Source organism: Purpureocillium lilacinum (assembly GCF_023168085.1).
Source record: "Purpureocillium lilacinum CBS 284.36 DNA, scaffold_5, whole genome shotgun sequence".
Lineage (NCBI taxonomy): Eukaryota > Fungi > Ascomycota > Sordariomycetes > Hypocreales > Ophiocordycipitaceae > Purpureocillium > Purpureocillium lilacinum.
In genome coordinates, this window is record NW_027072115.1 from 219643 (window position 1) to 241198 (window position 21556).

General features: G+C 58.0%; 7 protein-coding genes across 7 annotated transcripts; 3 read left to right on the top strand and 4 right to left on the bottom strand.

Annotated features, from left to right (window-relative positions):
* Nucleotides 1-3883: 3883 nt before the first annotated feature.
* Nucleotides 3884-5116, top strand: PLICBS_006648 (uncharacterized protein; the record flags this gene model as incomplete). The annotated part of the gene is made up of 1 exon (XM_018327628.2): nucleotides 3884-5116. The coding sequence occupies one exon, from the start codon at nucleotides 3884-3886 to the stop codon at nucleotides 5114-5116; it is 1233 nt and encodes a 410-aa protein (XP_018173811.2).
* A 1269-nt stretch (nucleotides 5117-6385) lies between these two features.
* Nucleotides 6386-7393, top strand: PLICBS_006649 (uncharacterized protein; the record flags this gene model as incomplete). Its single annotated transcript, XM_018327629.2, has 1 exon — nucleotides 6386-7393. One exon carries the CDS (start codon nucleotides 6386-6388, stop codon nucleotides 7391-7393), a length of 1008 nt encoding a protein of 335 aa, XP_018173812.2.
* A 168-nt stretch (nucleotides 7394-7561) lies between these two features.
* Nucleotides 7562-8505, bottom strand: PLICBS_006650 (uncharacterized protein; the record flags this gene model as incomplete). The annotated part of the gene is made up of 3 exons (XM_018327630.2): nucleotides 7562-7616; nucleotides 7673-8156; nucleotides 8220-8505. 3 exons carry the CDS (start codon nucleotides 8503-8505, stop codon nucleotides 7562-7564), a joined length of 825 nt encoding a protein of 274 aa, XP_018173813.2.
* A 1549-nt stretch (nucleotides 8506-10054) lies between these two features.
* Nucleotides 10055-11246, bottom strand: PLICBS_006651 (uncharacterized protein; the record flags this gene model as incomplete). Its single annotated transcript, XM_065601016.1, has 2 exons — nucleotides 10055-10120; nucleotides 10227-11246. 2 exons carry the CDS (start codon nucleotides 11244-11246, stop codon nucleotides 10055-10057), a joined length of 1086 nt encoding a protein of 361 aa, XP_065457088.1.
* Nucleotides 11247-13041: 1795 nt separating this feature from the next.
* PLICBS_006652 (uncharacterized protein) lies at nucleotides 13042-14235 on the bottom strand (the record flags this gene model as incomplete). The annotated part of the gene is made up of 2 exons (XM_018327632.2): nucleotides 13042-13655; nucleotides 13707-14235. 2 exons carry the CDS (start codon nucleotides 14233-14235, stop codon nucleotides 13042-13044), a joined length of 1143 nt encoding a protein of 380 aa, XP_018173815.2.
* A 2404-nt stretch (nucleotides 14236-16639) lies between these two features.
* On the top strand, nucleotides 16640-18552 carry PLICBS_006653 (FAD-linked oxidoreductase hmp9; the record flags this gene model as incomplete). Its single annotated transcript, XM_018327633.2, has 2 exons — nucleotides 16640-16750; nucleotides 16849-18552. The coding sequence occupies 2 exons, from the start codon at nucleotides 16640-16642 to the stop codon at nucleotides 18550-18552; spliced, it is 1815 nt and encodes a 604-aa protein (XP_018173816.2).
* Nucleotides 18553-18837: 285 nt separating this feature from the next.
* PLICBS_006654 (uncharacterized protein) lies at nucleotides 18838-20001 on the bottom strand (the record flags this gene model as incomplete). The annotated part of the gene is made up of 1 exon (XM_018327634.2): nucleotides 18838-20001. The coding sequence occupies one exon, from the start codon at nucleotides 19999-20001 to the stop codon at nucleotides 18838-18840; it is 1164 nt and encodes a 387-aa protein (XP_018173817.2).
* Between the last annotated feature and the right edge of the window lie 1555 nt (nucleotides 20002-21556).

Consider the following 21556-nt stretch of genomic DNA (forward strand, 5'->3'; position numbering starts at 1 on the left):
ACCCTCCTCTCAGTTCTCTGGCGTACTTTTGCCGAGGCCCCGAATGCAGGAAGCATGGCGGTTCCATCATCGGCCTCAATAGAGAAGCTGCCTGCTGAGGTTTTACTTCTCATAACGAATGAATTGTCGAACCGTGAACTTAAGAATTTACGATCGACCAGCCGTTTTTTCAGCACGGTGACTTTGCGCATCCATCGAGTTTTCCTCTCCCCAAACCCGCGCAATGTCGACGTCTTCCTCGCCATCGCGAATCATGACGCTTATCGGTCAAAAGTTGTCGAGATCATCTACGATAACGCACGTCTGCCGCGATCCGCAGCTGAAGCTAGACGTGCTTCAGACCCAGGATACTACCATAGTTGGGACCTTCCCACGGCCGAAGAGGACGATTTGACATGGTTCGCGAAATGCCGCGAGGAAAACATCTTCACGCTTAATGGCCACAGGGGTTAAGATGCAGCTCGGCCAGATCATACTACAAGACTACGCCAATGTAATATAGAGATGCCGCTCATAGAGTCATGGGCCTATTACCAGCAACTTATACGCCAACGAGACGAGATACTGCAATCGGGAACCGACATTACTGCTCTGGCCTACGCTTTATCGCGCTTCCCCTCACTATACAGAGTAACAGTCACACCGGCAGCGCACGGGTTTCTCTTCAATCCACTTTATGCGACACCGATAATACGGGAATTCCCTATCGGCTTTAACTACCCTATCCCGCGTAGATAGCCCACGCCGGAATATACCGAGGCATCTAAGGTTAAGGCTCTACCATGGGTTAGAGCTAACACCGGAAGTGACGTTAACTCTGCTAAAGAGAGAGCTAAGTAGCGCGGTTTCTCCGAAGTCACTCGTATTCTCTCAGAGCACCAGCAATGTCACAATATAGTCGAGCTCATCGTCGATACACATACGTTACCCACCAGGTTAAACTGCCGTGTTTTCGAGCAATAGTGTAAAGACTACAGTCATTTAGTCTCCATTATTCGTCGGCCCGGGTTCAGTTGCCTCAGTCTCTCTTTGCTTGTAGGTGGGCAGAAGAGCTTGAACTGGCCAGCATTTCGCAGTAGACTCTTACGTAACGCTCTCACGGGCGCCACCGACTCGAAGAGTCTCACTCTGGCTACAAACCTCGAGAGCGATCCATGGCTCGATGATGAAGTTGAGCTCCTACTACTGCAAACAATTTTCCCAATAGGCCACCTTAGTCGGTTGGAACACTTTAGGCTCTGGAATTTTCTCGTCCAGCAATCCGATCTGATACGCCTTCTCGCGGCGTTACCAAGGACCGTCAGGTCCGTGGAACTTGGGTTTCTGCACTTCTTGCATGACCGTGGCAATCATCACGATCTTCTCGAGGACATGCGTGAAACGCTGGGATGGCAGTCCAGGGAGAACCCGCCGAAGGTGAGCATCGCAACCTATGTTATGTCGGGGCTTCCCGTCTTGGCGAGAGCCCACTGGCTTGAATCGGATATCACGGGTTTCCTATACGGCCGGGGCGAAAACCCGTTTATTCGCAACGCCGACTCAGCCGATACGGTGTGCTTGGGCTACGGAACGCTTCGTGATGCTTTCGAGCCAGCATATGAACGGCCATGGGTATCTCCCGAAGAGTATCGTCGCTTGGGGATTCATAGGGGCCTCCACGAATATTCTACGTCGAATTTTCCTCGGAGTGATATCAGCTTTGCGGCCGAACCAGCCGCACAGTTTCAACCCTCTGCTGAGGGAAGCTACGACACCACACAGTCGACCCAAGTTCTGTCCGTTTCAGCTTCTGTTTTCGCCGTTTTAATCCTGGGTTGTCTGCTAGCCCATTGGCTCGGCTAGCCATTAGCAGTCTCATGGTAAACCACAGGAATAGCCTCTCACCCTTTACTCAGGGGGATAGGACTGGTAGCCGGGGACGGATATCACTGGTGGTATGATGATTGCCTGGTAAGTGCCGCTGATTGGAGGATCGCGGACGGTGTGACTGACTGGAAATGAAGGTGAGAAGATGAACCGTTGTTCAAAGTTGCGACTGGAAAGGTTGTCAGGCTGTTGATGGCGGTAGACAATACTGAGAAGCCCAGACGATAACCAGTGCCCCAGAGAACCCCGGGAAGATGGCCCAAGTGTCATGGCCGATGTGAGTTTCAGGGGAGTCTAAGGGACGGCGCTGAGACGCCAACAAACCTGTTGCGGGCCTCCAGGGATTGTCAGCTCCAAACGGTAGCCCGCTCTGGTTTCGTCAGTCTTGGGCACTCTCGTCCAGCCTATGAAGCGACGATGCTCAATCCGGCCAGTTGGAAACTTTCAATTGACCGCTTCAACCATGCTGTCTCTCAAGCGGTCGAGAACTTCAGCGCACTCGACTAGCGAAAGGGACTTTGACTATAAGGACTCTCCCTTCTACCGCATCATCTCCGACTCTAGCCTCTGTAGCGCCTCTTCACCGAGGGCTACGAAGAGAGACTTGAATGAAACAAGATGGCGCACCGCTCACTTGGGTCACCAAATGACGCTCGCAAATGCCAAGGCATGGGCAGCAGATCAATCGAGGGCAATGGCTCGAAGACAGCAACTTGTCGAAAGAGCAGGTCTGGCCGGAGTTGCCGCCCATGACCAACGCTAGTCCTCGACACGGGCGGTTTCGTTTCCTTGGTAGTACATTCACTGGGACTATTGCTTGACTCGAGTGCGAGCATTAACGGCTCGCAGTTCTGGATACGGCCGCCGCTACGGCGTGAAACGATGGCGGGCACGTCTTCTTCGGCGAAGTCGCCGATGACGGCTTGTCGATGGACAGGGTCAGGGCACTCGAGGCGACTGGGTCCAAGTCTGGGAAAATGAAGCAAAACAAGACGCCCGCGACCGTGGATTGCGGAGTGTCTTCATAAGCGATGGAGCGCCGTCGACTTATTAGTACAAATGGGCCTGGGAACTCGGAACGGTGGTGGACTTGGCAAGCCAATAGCTAGACATAGACAAAATGGTCAACATTTTAAGCTGCCCGCTTTCACCAGTTTCGGCCGTGGCCGGCGAAGCGAGAGCACTCACATGTGAAGAGACTCCTCGGCTCAGGGCGCCCGTCTTATATAGGAGGGCGCATTTCCGACAGCGTAATTTCCGGCGCGGCCGTGCCGGCGGCAAACATTCGCAGGCAAACACTCTCGTGAGGAATCATGGCCTGCAAAAGGGGCCAAGGCAGCACCCCGACAAGGAAGGGGGACTATTGTCTGTGCCCCTGCCAATGCCCCAGCTTAGCGCTCACCTTACCCATGCTCACCCCGTGGTGATTCACGGAAATCGGTTCCGTCTCACCCCCGCAAACTCCACCCCCGGGGCCATCCGAGCCTGACAGCGCCAATCCGGCCCCTCCTGCGTGGTGGTGCGTGGAGGTCACGAGTGATGGCGGCTCGTGTCTGGCCTCCTTTCGCGATGCGGCCGTGGGTGAAGCGCGCCCCCATGGTTCAGGCTAAACGGCGGGAATAGTCAAAGTTCCTGGGGAAGCCTGTTCCTCCGCACGATTCTGGCGACGTTGAGGTGTCTGCCATGGGATGCGATTGGCTGGGCCAAGACTCACTTACACGATGAGGCCATCAGGAGATGCAGGTGCAAGCAAGGCTCTTCGTGTTGCGAAGGCATCCATGTCGTCGACGTCGCTGCTGAGCATCGGGACTGTGCCTGTGATAGGAATGGCGCCCGCACTTACATGAAATCGCTGGCGACCATGTTTTCACCAGGCACAAGGGCGAAGGAGTGTGTTTATTTAGAAGTGATCATCGCGCCGTCCCCACGGATCTCCCGCGAAGCATCTCCAGTCGTTCCAAGAACCCCCAGTCCACTCGTTACAACGCAAATCTTTGCCTTGCCTGCCAGTTCAACCATGAAGTTCCTCACTGCCACGTGCCTCGTGGCCGGCGTCTCGGCCGGCATCGTCCACCCGCCCACGCGGGTGTACGAGCGCGACTTTGCGACCATCACCGGCGTCATGGCCGACGCCGGCGCCAGCATCGAGAAGCTGACGGCCGCCGTCAACGCCTACGCTGGCGATGTCCAGCCCATCACCGACGCGTCGGAGGCGCTCGTGAAGACGCTCCAGGACGGCAAGGTCACGGTCGGCACCTCGGACCAGCTCGACCTGCTCGACACGGCCAACCTGTACACGCCGGTGCTCACGCTCCAGGGCCAGAGCCAGTCTCTGCTCGACGCTCTTGTGGCCAAGCGCGATGTGATTGAGAAGGACAACCTGTGCGACATTACGCGCGAGCAGGTCAACGCGATCAGCGTCAACTCCAACGCTCTCATCGACGCCGTTGTGGCCAAGGCCTTTGAGGAGGCTCAGGAGGTTGCCAAGGAGCTCGCGCAGCCCCTCGTTGACATCCTCAACAACTCGACCGTGCAGTTCAACACGGAGAACTGCGTCAACGCCGGCGGCGTCTCCAGCTCCACCACTGCTACCCCCACGGTCTCTCCCACGGACTCGACGACGTCGAAGCCTACCGATACGATCACGCCCACCCAGACCGGCACCTCTGAGACTGGCTCTGTCACGCCCACTGGTTCCGCTACTCAGACCGGCACTGCTTCCGAGACTGGCTCTGGCACCGCCACCGGTACTGGCTCTGCCACCGGCACTGGCACTACTTCCCAGCCTGGCGGCACCGAGACCGTCACTGCCACGGCTACCTCCACCGAGACCGTCCCCTGCACGACCGAGACCGGCTCTGGCACTGAGACTGCCTCGGCTACTCAGACGGGCTCTGAGCCCTGCACTACCGAGACTGCCACGGCTACTGCCACCGAGACGGCGCCCTGCCCCTCCGGCTCCGGCTCGGCTCCTGGCGGGGAGTCGTCCACCTTCGTCACCGTTCCCACCGGCGGCGGCAGCCAGCCCACTGGTGGTGAGGAGCCTACCGGCTCCCAGCCGCAGCCCACGGGTGGTGACGAGGAGCCCACGGGCTCGCAGCCGCAGCCTACTGGCGGCGAGGTGCCCACTGGCGGTGAGCAGCCCACTGGTGCGTCGCCGACGACGGCTCCTCCCGTCGTCACCGCCGGTGCCGCGCTTGTCGCCCCCGCTGGCGCCCTTGCAGTCGCTGTTGCTGCCCTCCTGATGTAAGTGGATGGAGTTGAACGCATTGAGGAATGTCCCCGAGAGGCTGTTGGCCAAGGCCCTGACTGGTGTGGGTGTGTGTTGTGCCCAACCTGGTGTTGTATGCTGGTACCCCCTATTCTGTTCCCCTTTCATGTAACTTGTTCTGGGGTGCGGTCCGGAGTGTCCATGTCGTCGTCTGGGTCGGGCCGCGCGCGCTTCGCTGGCCGTTTTTTCTCTGCTCACTAGCCTGCGCGCTCGGATAATGCTTGGCGGAAGATTTCACTGTAAATATATACCTATTTGTTTCGTCTTCGCATCACGTCATGATAATGGGACTCTGAGACATGGCCGCGAGCCGATGGCCCGGACCCCTGGTAACGAGGTGAATGTTGGGCGACTGCAGGTGGTCCAGCCCACGCCAACAGCGACCAACATGAACGCCGTATGGAACCCGGTTCTGCACGGAGTGACTAATGGCATGCCAAGGCTCGCCGAAGACTTGCGTGTTTGCCAAGTTACCTGTGTTCCCCGGGGTTGCGACTCGCCCGACGCCAAGGCTTGGGCAACAGGAAAGGAGTGCCAATTCTACGGAGTACCCATGTCAGACCTGATGAGCAACTCGGTAGACTGTGGGACGTATCGCGCGAGCAGGCCATGTGTCTTCCCGAGGTCTCATATATTAAGCTCCATGTCGGTTCGGATACATCCGCCCTGGCTCAGGTTCCAGCTTTTGAATCGTCTCGCAACTGCAGATCGGTGGCCGCTCGCCTGATCCGCGCCACTGGGCACGGCCGATTCTCACCTGCCGGATTCGACACAGGCAAACAAGATTATGGATGGACCTTGGAACTACGTTGGGACGCTGTGTGCACCGCCCCTACCATGTTGGTCCCACCCGGCTCGCCGTTCGAGCTCGGATCAGCGTGCGGCCCTGAACATCGACGTCTAGGACCTCGCGCTGCAGGCGACATATGATGGACGCACATCATAGGAAATGAAATGCAAAGGGGCCGGAGGGATGCTCCTTGATTGGGGTTTAAAGCCCACCGACGCTTCCGTTCGTGCGGATAACACCCTCCGGCCCCTGGAAGACCGGTGATGCATGCTCGGCTCACTCAGCAACCACATGCAGTATATATGGCGAGCATGAGATCCCGACAGTAACATGAACAGAGACGACGAGATCGGTTGATCCAGCAAAGGCAGACTTGACGGCCGCTTCGACAACGCTCTCCTTTTTTTTCCCGATTTTTTGTTCCCCCGCTCTCCTTCACCGGACCCTCCAGCGCGAAGATGAGGTCCTTGTTCTTTGCCCTAGCGGCGCCATTCTTGCCCTTGGCCGCCAGCATCCCTCATCGTATCCAGGACGATGCCGACCCTTTCTGCCCCAGGCCAGTTGAGACGCGGCCCATCTACCAGTTCCCCAATGGCACCTGGGCGGAGAACATCGCCGTGCGCACCAACGGCAATATCCTCGTCACGGTGCTCAGCGAGCCCGCCATCTACGAGGTCAACCCGTACAAGAAGCCCGTCACGTCCAGGCTCGTGCACCGGTTCCCCGAGTACAGCAGCCTCTTTGGCATTGCCGAGGTCGCGACCGATGTCTTCGCCGTGGCCATGGGCAACTTCTCGCTGCGGTCGGCCCCGAAGCCGGGCTCCTGGGCCGTGTGGAAGGTGGACCTCAACGACGACGAGGCCTCTGTGTCAAAGGTCGCGAGCATTGCAGAGGCGGAGCTGCTCAACGGCATGACTGTGCTCGACAGGCACACGCAGACCATTCTGTGCGCAGACAGCGTCCTGGGCGTCGTGTTCCACGTCAACACGGTGACGGGCGCGTACCACGTTGCGATGCAGGACGACGCCTTCAAGCCCCCGAGCGGCACCATCTTCCCTCTTGGAATCAACGGCATCCGTTACCAGCGCCCGTATATGTACTTTACCAACACCTTCGCGCAAGACTTTGGTCGCGTGCCCGTCAACTGCATCGACGGCACGGCGACGGGACCGGTCGAGCTGGTTAACAGCGATGTCGGCTACGACCTCGACGACTTTGCCCGCGACAAGAGAGGCAACGCATACATTTCGGCCGGTTACACTAGTGACATCGTCTGCGTCGGCAACAACGGCACGGCGACCTCGGTGGCCGGAGGCCCGGACCAGAAGACCATCCTGGGCCCGACGTCCATGGCTTGGGGACAGACGAAGGCGGACAAGAACATGCTTTACATATCGACCTCGGGAGATAAGTCTTCGAACACTGGTCTTGGTGGACAGGTGGTTGCGCTGGTTATGCCGCAATAGTCGGCACGAAGGTATAGTCCTCGGCTGTGCGGTGACATGGAGGGGAGGCAGCTGGCAAGTGGACAAGATGGACATACCCAACAAGTAGTTATTTGTACATTCTTCTCGAATAAGCTTCTCACGTGTCGTACACGCTGCTTCACAACTGTAAAACGCCCCGATTGTTGACTATTTGCTCGAAGAGCCGCCAATCTGAAGAAAGACCATCAGAACAGCCGTGTACCTGGCGATGGTCAGTTTTCATGCGACGTGGATGAGATCATAGTGGCAAGCACTCACGCGGCAGTAGCAGCCATGACCTCAAACGGTTTGGCCACAGTGGCACTCGCTAACAGGCCCGTGAACAGCAGGACGAAGCCGGTGATGATGCCCAACCGCTTGACCGGGTCCGCGACAAACTGCAGCCACCACATGGGACCCAGCAGAAGCATCAACCCCGCGGCAATGACCGTAAAGGTCACGAATGCGTCGAAGCGGGTGTTACTGAAGTAGAGCGTCGTGCCGGACTGGGCTTGGTTCGACTTGGCCTTGATACGAAAGAGTCGGCTGTGTAAGAGTGGCGCGCAGCGCTCCATGAGCAGTCGCACGGACGGTTTCGGCTTACTCGCCAGAGCGACAACGTCTCTGCCGGCCCGTACAAACTCTTGCTCTTTGGCGTCGATGGCGTACGGATGGTTATAGAACCAGTTTTCGATGTTCTCAACCTGGCGATCCTGAGCGGACCGCCAGCTTTTAATCTGGGAGAAAGCGAGGATGTATTCATCTGGGCGTATAAGCTGCCGCAACAGAGCATTTGCCGAGGTGGAATTCGAGTAAAGGTACCTACTATATTCGTGAAGCATCGCCTTTAGTTCATCGAGAATTATCTCTCGCTCTGGCAATGGCTCCGAACGGAGCGAGCTGCTGTCTGCCTTGTCAGCGGACAGCTTGCCATAGGCGTCAATGTTGGCCAATTCCTCTTCCTTCCTAACGATTCGATCCTGCATGAGGAGCAGGACTCGAACATTGAGCTGGCCAAACCGCCGCAGGACCAGGAAGTCATCGGATGAGGCCATCCATCTCGAGAAGCCTGGGTAGCCTTCATCCTTCCAGTACGCCGCTGGCACGTCCATGCAAACGAGCTCCGAGATGTACAGCAAAAATTTTGGGAAGTGTTGGTGATTGATCGGACGCCGCTGGCTACTTGTATGAAAAGGTCATTGACAGCCACCAGCTCCGCTTCGCGACAGGCCGTAGAAGTTGCGAGGAACTGCCAGATGTGGCAAGGGTTGAGAATGGTACCCAAGATGACACACCGCGTCTCAAGGTGTCGAAGCGTATGCCGCACCTAAATGTAATTGGTAGCAGTTCCGTGCGGCTGAGGGTGAGGCGTGCCGGCCCGTCGAAATTTGAGCATGCAGTCGTGCGCCTTGCCGCCTTTTCCGTTGCCACATCACGAGGCATATTGCCCGGCTGCATGCACTGCCTCGTCGGAACATGTAGCGCGCGGCACTTCCTCCCACTGCATATGACTGCCGCCGTCCGACCCCATCTGTGTTTCTCTTACCTTGTATAATTCGCGATTTGGCAGCACGCCTCAAGTGCTCAAGCTCCTTCACTGCGTGTGGTCGCTGTTCTTTTCCCTTGTCCAACTTCGAAGCGCCAAGATCCAGAGCTACAACTTGGCGACAGCGCTGTGGATGTAACCAAGCCCTCGCAATGAACAGCCGTCCTCCCCCTTACTCCTACGGCCTTCTTGTACTCAGCGACGCAAATGGCCACGACTTCTACGACTCATCTGCGTTGGACAAGTACATTGAGGGTGACTGTCTTCTGGCGAGCGACGACGAATCCTATCTCAACTTTGTCTGTCCACCGGCCATTTCCGCCTGCGGGGGCCATGAAGCGAGGGGCAATACGCCTCCACACGCGTCGATGCCACCTCGCCTCCTTTCCTGGAGACAGACAGTAACACTCAGTGCTGCTCAACGCGGATTGACTTCCCAGGGGCTTGAAAGATGCCGCCTATGTGGTGGCAGCATAGAACAACAACGTGGAGGCAACGGTCCCGCTACGCGTCGCTTAATCTGCAAGGACTGCGAAAGCTTGAACTCCGGCTCTCGCGCTTATGTATCGGTATCGAAGCCCAACCCGATCAAGAAGACCAGCATCAACGGCAACTTTGTCCACGTGCAGTCAAACAGTACCTGCACGTATTCGCGCAACCCCGGCTCCGACACATACACAGTCAGCTTGAATTCTGCCGACAGCACCGCGATTGCGTCCAGCTTATCCATGTGCACGAGCGATGGAGGTCTTTGCTCGACCGACAGCGGGCCGAGCGATGACAGAACTTGTACCTGCAGCAGTGGCGGTTGCTGCCGGGGTGCTGAAGGCGCTGCGTCTGTCAACTCAAACACACCCTCAACCTCAACGAGTGGCGCAAGGAGGCTGAGGCAACAAATTGATCGTCGAGATTGAGTGTGAAGGGCAAACGTGCTCCACTTGTATGCTGTTTGGACGTGTAGCGGGTGTACATGGTTTCATGTTCGTTGGGGGCGTCATTTTGAGAGTGAATTCTCGTACGAGGGTACCGGCTTTCTGTTCACGCGGTGATCGACATGAGCTTGTCCTCTACGTAGTACGCTTTGTATGGTGTTTACGGAATGCGTAGAGAATGCTTCATTTTTGGGCACCCGACCGATCGGCTTCAGGCTGCTCCGTGTCGATCTCATTGCCAGGTAGCAACTGTCAAGCCATCATTAGACGGAGTCGCGTACGTGTATCACCCTGATTGAGTCCCACTGCCGACGCAGCTGCCTGTCCGCGTTGTTGATTCCCTCAGCAATCTCACCAGCTCATCCTTCCACAGAGCTGCGTACGTGTGCGTGCCATGCCCCCTCGTCGCCTCGCTGATGGGCAGCACCACGGCCCTGCCTCTGCGCACTTCCTTGATGCCCGCCTCCAAGATGCCCAGCTCTGGAGGATTGACCTGGTCGTCCGCCGAGTTTATCGCGAGGAGCGGCGCCGTGATATTCTTCAGCAGCGGTTGAGGATCATAGTCTGCTGATGAGGCGACTTGATACAGCAAGTCATTGGCGTCTGTCGTCTGCAGCGACGTCTCCATCCGCTTGTCCAGAAACGCGTCTGCAGAGTCCCTGTCTGGCGCTTCATGCTGCCAAAGGAGCGGCACGGAGCTCATCCATGTGAGGACGTTCAGCGCCGCTTTGAGCCCATGCACCGGCTGCTCCGTGTACCCGCCGCCCTGGTACGCTGGGTCCTCCCGTATCGCATCCAGGATCATCTTGCGCGACATGCGGTTCCGCCCGGCAATCTGGGTCGGCAGCGAAGCAAGCGGCATCGCCGCGTCGATAAAGTCGGGATACATGCCCGCCCAGAGCCACGACTGCATTCCGCCCATGGACGTGCCCATGACGAGGCGCAGGTGGTTGACGCCCAGTCCCTCGGTGAGCAGCAGGTGGTCCGCACGTACCATGTCGCGATAGTCGTAGCGCGGGAACCGGGCGCGCAGTCCGTCGCTCGGCCTGCTAGAGCGGCCGTGCCCGATGCCGTCGCGCACGATGACGAAGAACTTGGTCGCGTCGAGGGGCTGGCCCGGGTTGAAGAGCTCGCCTGCAAAGATGTCCCGGAAGAACTGGTCGCTGGAGCCGCCCGTGCCGTGCATGATCAGGACGGCGTTGGTTGCGCGGCCGTCACCGTCGGCTCGGAGCTTGCCCACGGTCTGGTAGTGAAGCCGCAGGTTCTCTAACCGCTCGCCGCTTTCGAACTCGAAGCTGGGAATCACGAACGTGCCCCTTGAGGGTGCTGGCCAGCTGGCCCCTGACGGGTCGGAAACGAGACGTAGCGTGACCATCATGAACCTCGATAGGTTTGTGCGCACAAGCCAAAGTCACCGCAATTGGAGTTCGTTGCCCTACCTATATGATGGCGAACTTTTATCACCGCCTGCGGAGACGGGTGTCAGGGACTGGAGGCGGTTCTCCGCACGGTTGACACGAGTTTAGCCTGTGTGGGAAGGCGGGGGACCATGGGCTCGTGAATCGTCACAACAGTGGTGATCTGAGCTCGACAGCTTGTGTTGATATGTAACTCTAATAGTAGCTAGGCAGCCCATGGAAGTTCCTCACGCATGGTGTAAGTAAGGCGCTTTTGTAACCGACCTTTGACGGGAGCTGTTTCGTGCGGCGTTCCCGGTCCACGACGCCGACGCTCACGTTTCAAGCATCTGCTGGCGGGCTGACCATTTCGAGTCGATGCACGGCATGCGCCACCAAGAGACCAGTATGAATTTGGCTTGGGCGACACGGGCCAGACGCCGAAGTCATCACGAGCCACGACACGTAAGCAAAGACTCCATACGTGAGCCTGATTAGTTTCAGATCATGATAGTTAGCACTGGTGGAAGAGCGCTTCAGTTTCTTTGTCTCCCGAACTATATTCAACTTCGGGCCGAGCGTGCCTTGCGACGGTGGGTTTCTCCAGTCCTCTGCCATGCTGGGCGCTTCCATAATTTTTATTACAATTTATAGCTTCAACGATTGTTGACATAGCTCTACGGTGCTCAAATGTATGAGGAGCGAGATAAGGATTGTATAGTTCCGGATTTATATCGAGATGAGTGTGCCGCAAAATATAAAGATTGGCCACGTCGCTCCAGTCCTCGAGTCGTGATCCCCCAGAACAAGCCAACGGCACGTTCAGCAGCCAACACCTTTCGAAACAAACGGAGAAGTCTTCATCATGATGTTTAAATCTGTCGCCGTTCCTCTCCTTGTCCTTGCCGGCAGCACATTGGCACAGGCCGAAACAATCCAGGGTGTAAGTAAACACCAGATAGGACTGCCTCCCAAATATGAAAGAGGGATCAAGCAGCACTGTCTTGGCAGCTAACACGTGGCTTCCTCAACAGCATTGCAACGCACGAACGAATCGTTGCCTTTTTTCGGGAGAATCGAGGAGAGGCATACTGGTACATGCACTAGGGTCTACACGTGGGATCGAATCAACTGTCCGTGGTAAGCTGGTCATCGCGTTCCAATGCGGAGACCACAGTCCGGTGAGTCTCAGTCTGACAGTCTTTCTTTACATCCTTGCCTCGTAACTGAAGCTAGCCGGGCGACAATCAATGATGGATCGATGCACTGACAGCCAGGGCAAAAAGTGCACCGCGGACAACAACGCGTGCTACTCCATGGACTATGACACTATCCTTTGCACCTAAGGAAGTCCGCGATCGAGTGGATGGTTGCTAAAGAGAGTAAGGTTTGGTAAATGGTATGGAGTAGTAGAAGTTCGAAGGTAAAGCTGGTGCAATACACTCGTTAGCTTCATGTTTGTCGGTGACGCCGCCGCCTGGTGTTGTGAATTTCTAACCGCTTCTCTTAACGAATAAAACAAAGGTACTGATATTGACTCGACGCAGGTGCGGCATCGGCAGAGAAGGGTGTACATTATGATGACCAAAGCGCCAAAGATTTGCCACTTACGGCGAAGGGATATCACATTACATCACTAGTCTATTCCAGGGGTGGCACATCAAATAATAGCCATAACTGGAATATATTGTATCGCATGTTCGGAGGGCCTTTAAGTCTATGGATGTTTGGAACCGTCGCAATGTCATCAAGGAAAACAAGCGAGGACCTGCATCACCTCCCTCTGCCGTGCCCCTTGACTATAGACGCCTCATCGTCATCTCTCGATGAGGTTTCGTACTCGATATGCGTCTCAAACATCTTTTGCACATAGATGCCCCCATCCTGCTGCTGGCTCCTGTGCACGTTGTCAAGTGGAATCGACTCGGAAACCATGACCGACCTCGCCGACGATCCCAACCCTCCGTATCCCTCCCTCGCCGTATTTCCTCTCCCACCCGCGCTCTTGCCTCCACCGTAGCGCTGACTTGATTTCATGTTCGAGCTGTACTTGCGCACGCCGCGTGACAGCAGCGCCTTGAGCGGCGGCAGGCACCCCACGACGACGGCCGTGGTGGTTTCAACCGCGCCCCAGATGGCGAGTCCGACGAGATCCACGCGATCGGCGACGATGACCTGCGTCATGCGCACTATAGCAACGCAGATAATGAGCAAGGCGAGGCTGAACGCGATGCCGAGGCCGATCTTCTTGCGCATGTCGAGTTGTAGCGAGGGGAGAAGCGCGATGGGTAGCGCCATGATCATCAGGTCCGTGGCGATGTCGACGCTGGTGGAGAAGAGCACGTTGAAGCTCTGTCGCCAAACCTCGTAATCGGAGTTGCATTTCCCTGAATTTATTAGTAAAGGTCCGCTGGCCAAGAAGAAATCGCGATAGTTACCTGCTACAAAGTAATCCGAAGGCGGAGAGCACGTCAAGGCGCTGGCGATAACACATCCAACATACGCCAGAAACGTAAATACGGCGACGCCGTACCACACCTTCCGATGGAGAGGAAACGGCTTGACGAGCCGAAAGAAGACAGCCATGAAACTTGCCTTGACTGACCATAGCGTCGTCCAGAAGAGCTTAATGATGGGAAACTGCCAGCGCGTGAGCTGTTCCGTGATGGGCCCCGTCTCTGCCGAAGGGGCGACGCGCCCGGCAACAAGATACGTGGTGTAAAAGAGCGGTCCGATCTGCTCCGTCTGTAGGATGGACATGGTGAGCAGGCACAGCCAGGCGAGGAGGATGCACCAGTCGTCAGCGAGAAGTGCTCTGTTCTGGCGCAGGCGCACCACGAGGCGCAGGGCGACGAAGCTCGTCCCGATGGAGAAGCATGTCCAGACAACGGCGAGGAGCTCCTGGCGGCCGACGTGCTTGGCCATTCCCGTAAGGGGGGCGTTGGGGTCGGCCTGCGGTAGCGACATGGCGACGCTTGTTGAGTGCAACGAGTGAAACGGTCTTCGATTCAACCATCCATCAATGAAAGACTCGGTAAACAAAGGTCGACTCGAGAACGATATTTCGTCTGGGAAGGAAAGCGAGTGGCAGAACGCTCACACGCTTGGCGCTGCGACCTGGATGGGCCTCGAAAGCCTGAAAGCCATTCAAGGGGGCCATCAAGAGAATCATATCAATGTGCATGTGCGGACGAGCCGCTATGTATAAGTCTGCTTCGCCACATGCACAGCGAGCGATATTACACCACATCTCTCCCTCCTCGGTCTGTACCCTGTGAGAGAACGCAGCAGCACGGCAAGTCTCTCGCGCAAGACACCTTCTACGCCCGACGTGAAACCGAAAACCCAACCAGCGAGGGTCGCGGCGCATGCTGCAAGCCTCCCAGGGGCTTGTCCCTTTCCATCGCCCAACCCAGCGGACCTTGCATCCGTTGGTGGCGCGATTCCCTGTCCATATCCCGCGTCCGGTCTGGGCCCTGCTTGCGACGAGGTTGGCTCTGGCTTGCGCCCCGGGCATCGGATGGACGCAGTGCGAGCACGCCTACGGGATGTGGAGGAGGTTTCCAGGACTGCAGGAGTTGTGCGCCGGACAGGCATTGCCCCGCTGATGATTTACCCATGCAGGATTGGCGCTGACGAGGTGCCATCGGGTGGAGACGTGGAGGGCATCCCCAAGCGAACCTGTCAGAGGGAACGCCGCTGGCACACACTGCGGTCGAGGAGCACAGACGTTGTGATCCGGATCTGTCCGCGATGGCAGGCAGGGGGGGCCGAGATGGAATCTCAGGCACCAGATCGCTTGGACTGTGCGGCGCAGAAGCAAAATGGTTTCCCACAATTGCTCAGATCCGACCTGCTCATAGCTGTGCATGTTTTTGTTTTCCATTGGAAAGGCTGGGGTTCCTGAGCCGCACTCGTGTCAGAAGATCCTTCAATCAATTGATGTTGGGAGCCACGAGGTGACATACCTTATGCACGGCGTTACCTTCCTGCTGAGGTGACACTGCCTGACGATCATGTTCGCCTCGCAGGGAGCCAACACTAATACAACAGCGCTCAGGGATCACGATCAGGGATGAAAGTTTTGACTCGGTGATTTTCCCCAGGCAGCGCGACCAGACATCATCCCACGAATGCACACGTCCACCTATAGGATGGGCCCAATGGATGCTCCTGCAGGGCTCAGCGGAAACGCTTGGCCTCCCGCCGGCCGCTCCCTGGCCCAGAATCCAGATGTGGGAGCGAGGACCGGAGGGTTGGGGGCCTGCCTTGCCTGCATTTCCGGCCTGCTGGGGAGGCTTCTCATGCACCGGATCCTTCGAGTGGCCCGCGGGATCTTGGTTCGACCGGCGAGGTCGCACATTGTGCATGACCGCATGTGCTCGGCAATCTCACTGGGGGCCGGCGAACCACAGCCGCGGGTCTGTATTGCTGCTCGGCTTCAATCCAGTCCCGTCCAGTTCCTAGCGTTGTCATTTCGCTCCAGTCTCTGTTGTTCGCCTGTTGATTCCATACTTGTTAGGGCGGCCGCGCCGCTCGACTTTCCGCCAGACAAGAACGGCGTGCGAGAATTGTTGCCAAATCATGCCATACGATTGTTACAAGCGCGAGCAACTAGAGCCGACAGCAACTAACTTGTAAACTGGCCGGGATGAGCCCGTGGGGCCTAAGTGTACCCCCATGCGTTGAAGTCCAGAAAGCCCGCAAACAAGGGTTGCGGGAGCGCGTCAGCGACAAGATAACCTTGTTTGCCTCGAGTGCTTGGCTCGACGTCGTCCTATTGTCAGCGCCAGGTGGAGGCTAAAGTACCAGGGTCCAAGGGCCCTGGGCGAGTCTCTGACAAGCTACCAGCATCCCTTCCCGCGCCAGGGACCGCAACTGTGAGGTGAACGCGACAGCACTGACGGGGGTTGTGGACCGGTGGCTCGTAGCGTCGCGCCGAGTCTGTGTGCCGCATCGCCCGGATGGGACTGGCGTCGAGGACTGACGAGGTTGACGTCTGGACTCCTCCAGGACCCTCGGGCACCGGGCGGAGTTTGTAACCGACGAGGAGATGACTTTATGCACAGCAAATGAAGTGCTCCTCCGGACGGAGCGTATTCGGGAGCGACTGCTCATGCTCGTACCGGCCTGTCAGTGACAGAGGCGCCGGGGGCATCCCCTCTTGCGGGCATAGAGTGGCGGAGAGACATGCAGAGTTGTGCATCGGAGGATGATCCCAGCCGCTAACTGCATTGCAGTCCAATGCACCGTCAGCACGTGTGAGGTGACATGGAGGATTTGGATATAAGCGAGATGGCGGACGTCAAATTGCGCGGGCGCACACGACTGTCACCATTGTTGAGGCCATCGTCATCGTCAAGTCGTCACGATGCGTCCCCAATTGCTCGTGTCTCTGCTCGCCACCACGTTGGCGGGCACGGCCTATGGCCAGGAGAGCGATGATACAACTACCGCCTCCTCTGTAGCCAAATGCAAATGCGTAAGTCCAAGCTAGCGGTGAAGCATCGCGTCGCTTACCCTTCCACGGCGGTGTCCGCAATGTCTCCTGAACGTGGTCACTAACACGATCCGCATCAGGTCCCCGGCGACAAGTGCTGGCCCTCGTCCAGTGACTGGGACGCTTTCAACCGCACCATCGGCGGCCGTCTCATCAAGAACGACCCCGTGGCCAAGTCGTGCTACGACCCGAGCAAGGACCTTGCCCAGTGCGCGCGCGTCACCAAGCTCTGGACAGACCAGGACTTCCAGACGACCAACCCCGTCGGACGGCCGTACCCGTACAACATCACCTGCGCGCCCGTCGACTATGCGCAGGGCCAGACGCCCATCGGCGGCTGCTCGCTTGGCCAGCTGCCGACTTACGCCGTCAACGCCACGGACCGACTGACCATCGTGCTGGCGCTGCGCTTCGCCAAGTCGCGCAACCTGCGCGTCGCCGTCTCGAGCACCGGCCACGACCTGCTCGGCCGAGCCGACGGCTACGGAAGCCTGGGCATCTGGCTGCGGCACTTCCGCAATGGCATCAACTTCCAGAAGACGCTGCAGGCGGGCAGGGGCTGCACCAAGTCGGGCTGGACGGGCAGTGCGGTGCACATCGACGGCGCGTGGCAGTGGCGCGACGTCCACAAGGTGGCCAAGGCCAACGGCGTCATCGTCGTGGGCGGCGGCTCCGTCTCGCCGGGCGCCACGGGCGGGTGGCCTTCAGGAGGCGGACACGGCCCAGCGACGCGCAACTACGGGCTCGGCGCGGACCAGATCCTCGAGGTGGAAGTCATGCTCGCCGACGGGTGCATCGTGACGGCCAACCACTGCTCCAACACGGACCTAATGCGTGCCATCCGCGGCGGCGGGCCCGGCTACGGCATCGTCCTCAGCACCAAGATCAAGGCGCACCCCAACGTCAAGGTCATCACGGCGCACCGTCTCGCCATCGCGCCGCTCGAGCACACGCCCGAGAACAAGGACCTGCTTGACGCCGTGTCCGTGCTGCTGCAGGCGTACCCGGGCCTGAACACCAAGGGCTACGCTGGCTACGCCTTCTGGTTCCGCAACTTCCCGACCGTCTTCATCGGCAACGCCACCTCGGGCTACACACACGGCTTCTGGACCATCGGCAAGAACAAGGACGAGGCGGACAAGGCGTTTGCCCCTGTTCGTGCCGCTCTGGATAAGTTCCGTGACAAGCTGTTCATCCAGGAGACGTTTGCCACTTACACCGACTACTGGTCCTTCTACGAGGCCGAGTCTGGGCTGTACGACCCGGTGGGCGACACCTCGATCCTCACCTCCCGCATGATAGACTCTGCTGCCGTCAGCAACTACACCAAGGTGCGCGAGACGGTCGAGGTCGTCAGTGGCTCGGGAGACGAGATCGTCTCCAACGTTGTCCTCCTCGTCTCGGGCGGACAGGTGTTCAAGGACGCAGCCGACAAGACGTCAGGTCTGCACCCGGCGTGGCGCACCTCTCCGTTTGTTCTTGTGTCAGGCCGTGGCATTCCGCGCGCAGACCCCAACCTGGCGGCCATCCGCGACTACATTTCCCACGACGTGACATACGTCAAGGGCGGCGCGACCAAGAAGCTCGCGCCCTCGACGGGCGGGTACATGAACGAGGGCGACCGCAACGATCCGGACTACATCAAGTCGTTTTACGGCGCCAACTACAAGAGCCACCTGGCGGCAAAGAAGAAGTACGACCCGGAGGGCATGTTTTACTGCCCGACGTGTGTGGGCGCCGAGGCATTTGTCGACCGTCCCGACGGGGCCCTGTGTCGTGTGTAGGCGTCCTCTGCGTGTGCACGTACCAGACAGTTTCGGCTCAGGAGTGAGGAGCAGCGCGGTGGATTATGTTCGTTTTGGGCTTCCATGTATAAATCGTTGATATATATCCGGCTTCCGTTGAGAAGTAGATTCTTGGACAGCCAGCGATGGTGGCACTCGTTAATACCTCTAATTTGTCGAGCATCATATACATCAATGATAGCAATCCTCTCCTTCTTATTACCACGCTTGCGTTCTTGCTCTGCCATTTACATGTTCTCATGATACATGATCTCGACTGCCAACTCACTCTACATTGGGCACGAAAGACGTCGACTTGCCCGGGCCGGCCTCCTTTGACGCCGCCTTGAACGCCGCCTCCCAGTCCCCAAGCGTGTACTTGCCCGTCGCCTCCACGCCGGCCCTTTCTCCCAGAGCTAGCATGCCAGTCTCAACCAGACGGATCAGCGAGTCCATCTGCTCCCGCGTGTACATGAAGGTCCCTCGCAGCGTTAAGCCCTTGCCCATGATGAGCGAGTACGGCACCTGGATGTCGCCGAGCACGCCGCCCATCATGCTCATCCTGCCGCCGGGTCGCAGCGCCGCAATGCCAGACTTGATGTGCGAGAAGGTATCGGGGCCGGCTGATGCAACCTGCGGAGAGATGTCAAAGTAAATGTCGATGGGGCCGTGAGCACCCAGCGCCGCTGCATCGGCTTCGACATCACCGGTGATGACGACGCCGACGGCTCGCGCGCCGGCTGCCTGCACTACCTTGTTGAGCTTCTCCTGGCTGCGGCCCATGACAATCACCTTGCCCGCGCCCATCGCCAGCGCGACCTGCACCGCCGCGCTGCCAAAGCTGCCCGTCGCGGGTGCAATCAGCACGGTCTCGCCAGTCCGCAGGCCCGCGTCGCTCAGCCCGCCGTGCGGCACGGCCAACGTGCTCAAGTACGCAAGATCCTCGACGCGGTACCCGAGCTTCTTGATCAGGATGTCCTCGTTGAGGACGTGCACGTTCTCGGCAGGCAGCTTGACAAGCTCGGCCCACGTGCCGTTGCGCCACTCGCCCTGCATGAGCGCTTGGCCTTCCGGCGCGAAGCCCATGAAGAGGCCGTGCAGCACGGGGGTCGAGTTGACGCTCGTGCCGTCTCGTCCGCGCAGAACGCCGCTGGTGTAGACGAGCGTGCCGGGTTTCAAGCGCGGCGTGTCCGGGGCGGATGCCGCGATGCGGCCCACGGCGTTGGTGCCCGGTACCATTGGCGATGGGTACGGATACCCACGCAGGTTGCCATTGGCAAAGATTTCGTCGGCGTAGGCGATGATGGGGGAGAAGAGCGGGCGAAGGAGGACGGTGCCAGCCGTGGGGACCGGCGTGGGCAGTTCCGCAACGGTAAGAGGAGCATCCGCAGATGTGACTTGCAGACCCTTGAAGGTGGGAGGTAGGTTGTGAGCGGCGGAGTCACCCATGATTGCTGCAGATGTCAAATACTGATGCAGTTGGCGATGCTGAGTCGAGGATTTAAGCTTCAAATGGTGAGAAGTACAAGTGCTCCCTGTACTATTGCACAATGTTGAGCGAGGTGAGCGTCCAAGGCATTAATCCAGTAAGTCTCTTACATTCCTTATATACTCTTTCATCATTGCGGTTTGCCTCAGTTCGAGGCTGCCAATACGAAGTACGACGGGCCGTGGTAAGGGTCACAGAATGTGGCTGCGGACTTACACGGACATATTGATCGTGAGTGGCCAGGCGTCACCCTCCCGCACCAAACCCCGGGACCACGGAGATGTGAATAGCCTAAACCAGCAATGCCAAAGTCCTTGCTCCGCGCGTCCGGGTTAGATAAGGCGGGAGGCTCTTGCGCGGCGTCATAGTCAAGTCGACGGCCGGAGAAAGGAGATACGATGCAGCGTGCAGGGCGTGCAGCTACTGCTGCGCCGTCCGTCAGGCAAGATCGGCCCTTTTTTGTGCAGCTGCGCTCCCTGGCTTCTACTGCAACGACGTGGATTTCGGAGAATGTTGCGAAGATACCTGCCGAGTGGGAGGCAATCGTGCTGTCGGGCTGGGTCGAGACGAGACGTTTGTTCGCCAACGCGTGTGCTTCTGCGGGTGGCGACAAAGTCACGACGCTGGCAGACAGTACTTTCGAGTCAGGCTCTGTCATTGATCAAAACGCAAAGCAGCACCCCACAATGTTGCAATAAAGGACGGGAGATGTTCAATCTTGCATCGCAGTCGCAACGCCGTATCGAGCGATCTCATCTCGCCAAGACGGGCGCCGGTTCGGGCAGGGACCACCGGTTGTCAGCTAGCCTCGGGCAATGCACAGGCACCACAGAACTCCCCCAAAATGTAACGTGGCGGGGTACGCGAAGGGCTGGGGATAGGGCTGAAGGCCCGGACGGCTGCTTCTGGGCTGGTGTGCGCTAATAGTCTGCGCTGATATGCAACTAAGCCGCGGCCGACTCATGCTTGCAGGCCTCTCCCCGCCAGCTGCTCGCTCTCCTTTCCCTTGTAAGAACTGTGCCCTGATGTCGGCGATTGGGGATCTCGGCATACCAGGGCAACCTGCAGCGTCGTCAGGCAAAGGGCGCGGGTGCATACCTCGCTTGTTACCGAAAGGACAACATTGAACGCTCAATCCATAGTTGAATATACTGCCGGAGCCAATGCGGATTGTTACCGAATCGATTACTCATTCTCTTTTGCATACCCTTTTATTTAGCTCGAGTCGAGACTGGACTCGAGAGGGCCTGTCGGTGGCGACGGCGACAGCGCTTGGGCCGGCGGTGGGCTTTGGACTGGAGCGACGTCTGGTGACAAACTACCACCTGGTACTGGGAACATATGTAGTGCATTGGACTCACAGCCGGAGACTGTCGGCACACATAACGAATGGTGGGGCTGAAGGTATAGTGTGGTAGTTGAGATTTGAGAACTTAGTTGAACTATTTACAACTAAAAAGTAAAGCAGGTAGAATCGATTGACTCGACTGAACTGCAAAACAGTTGAGACCATCC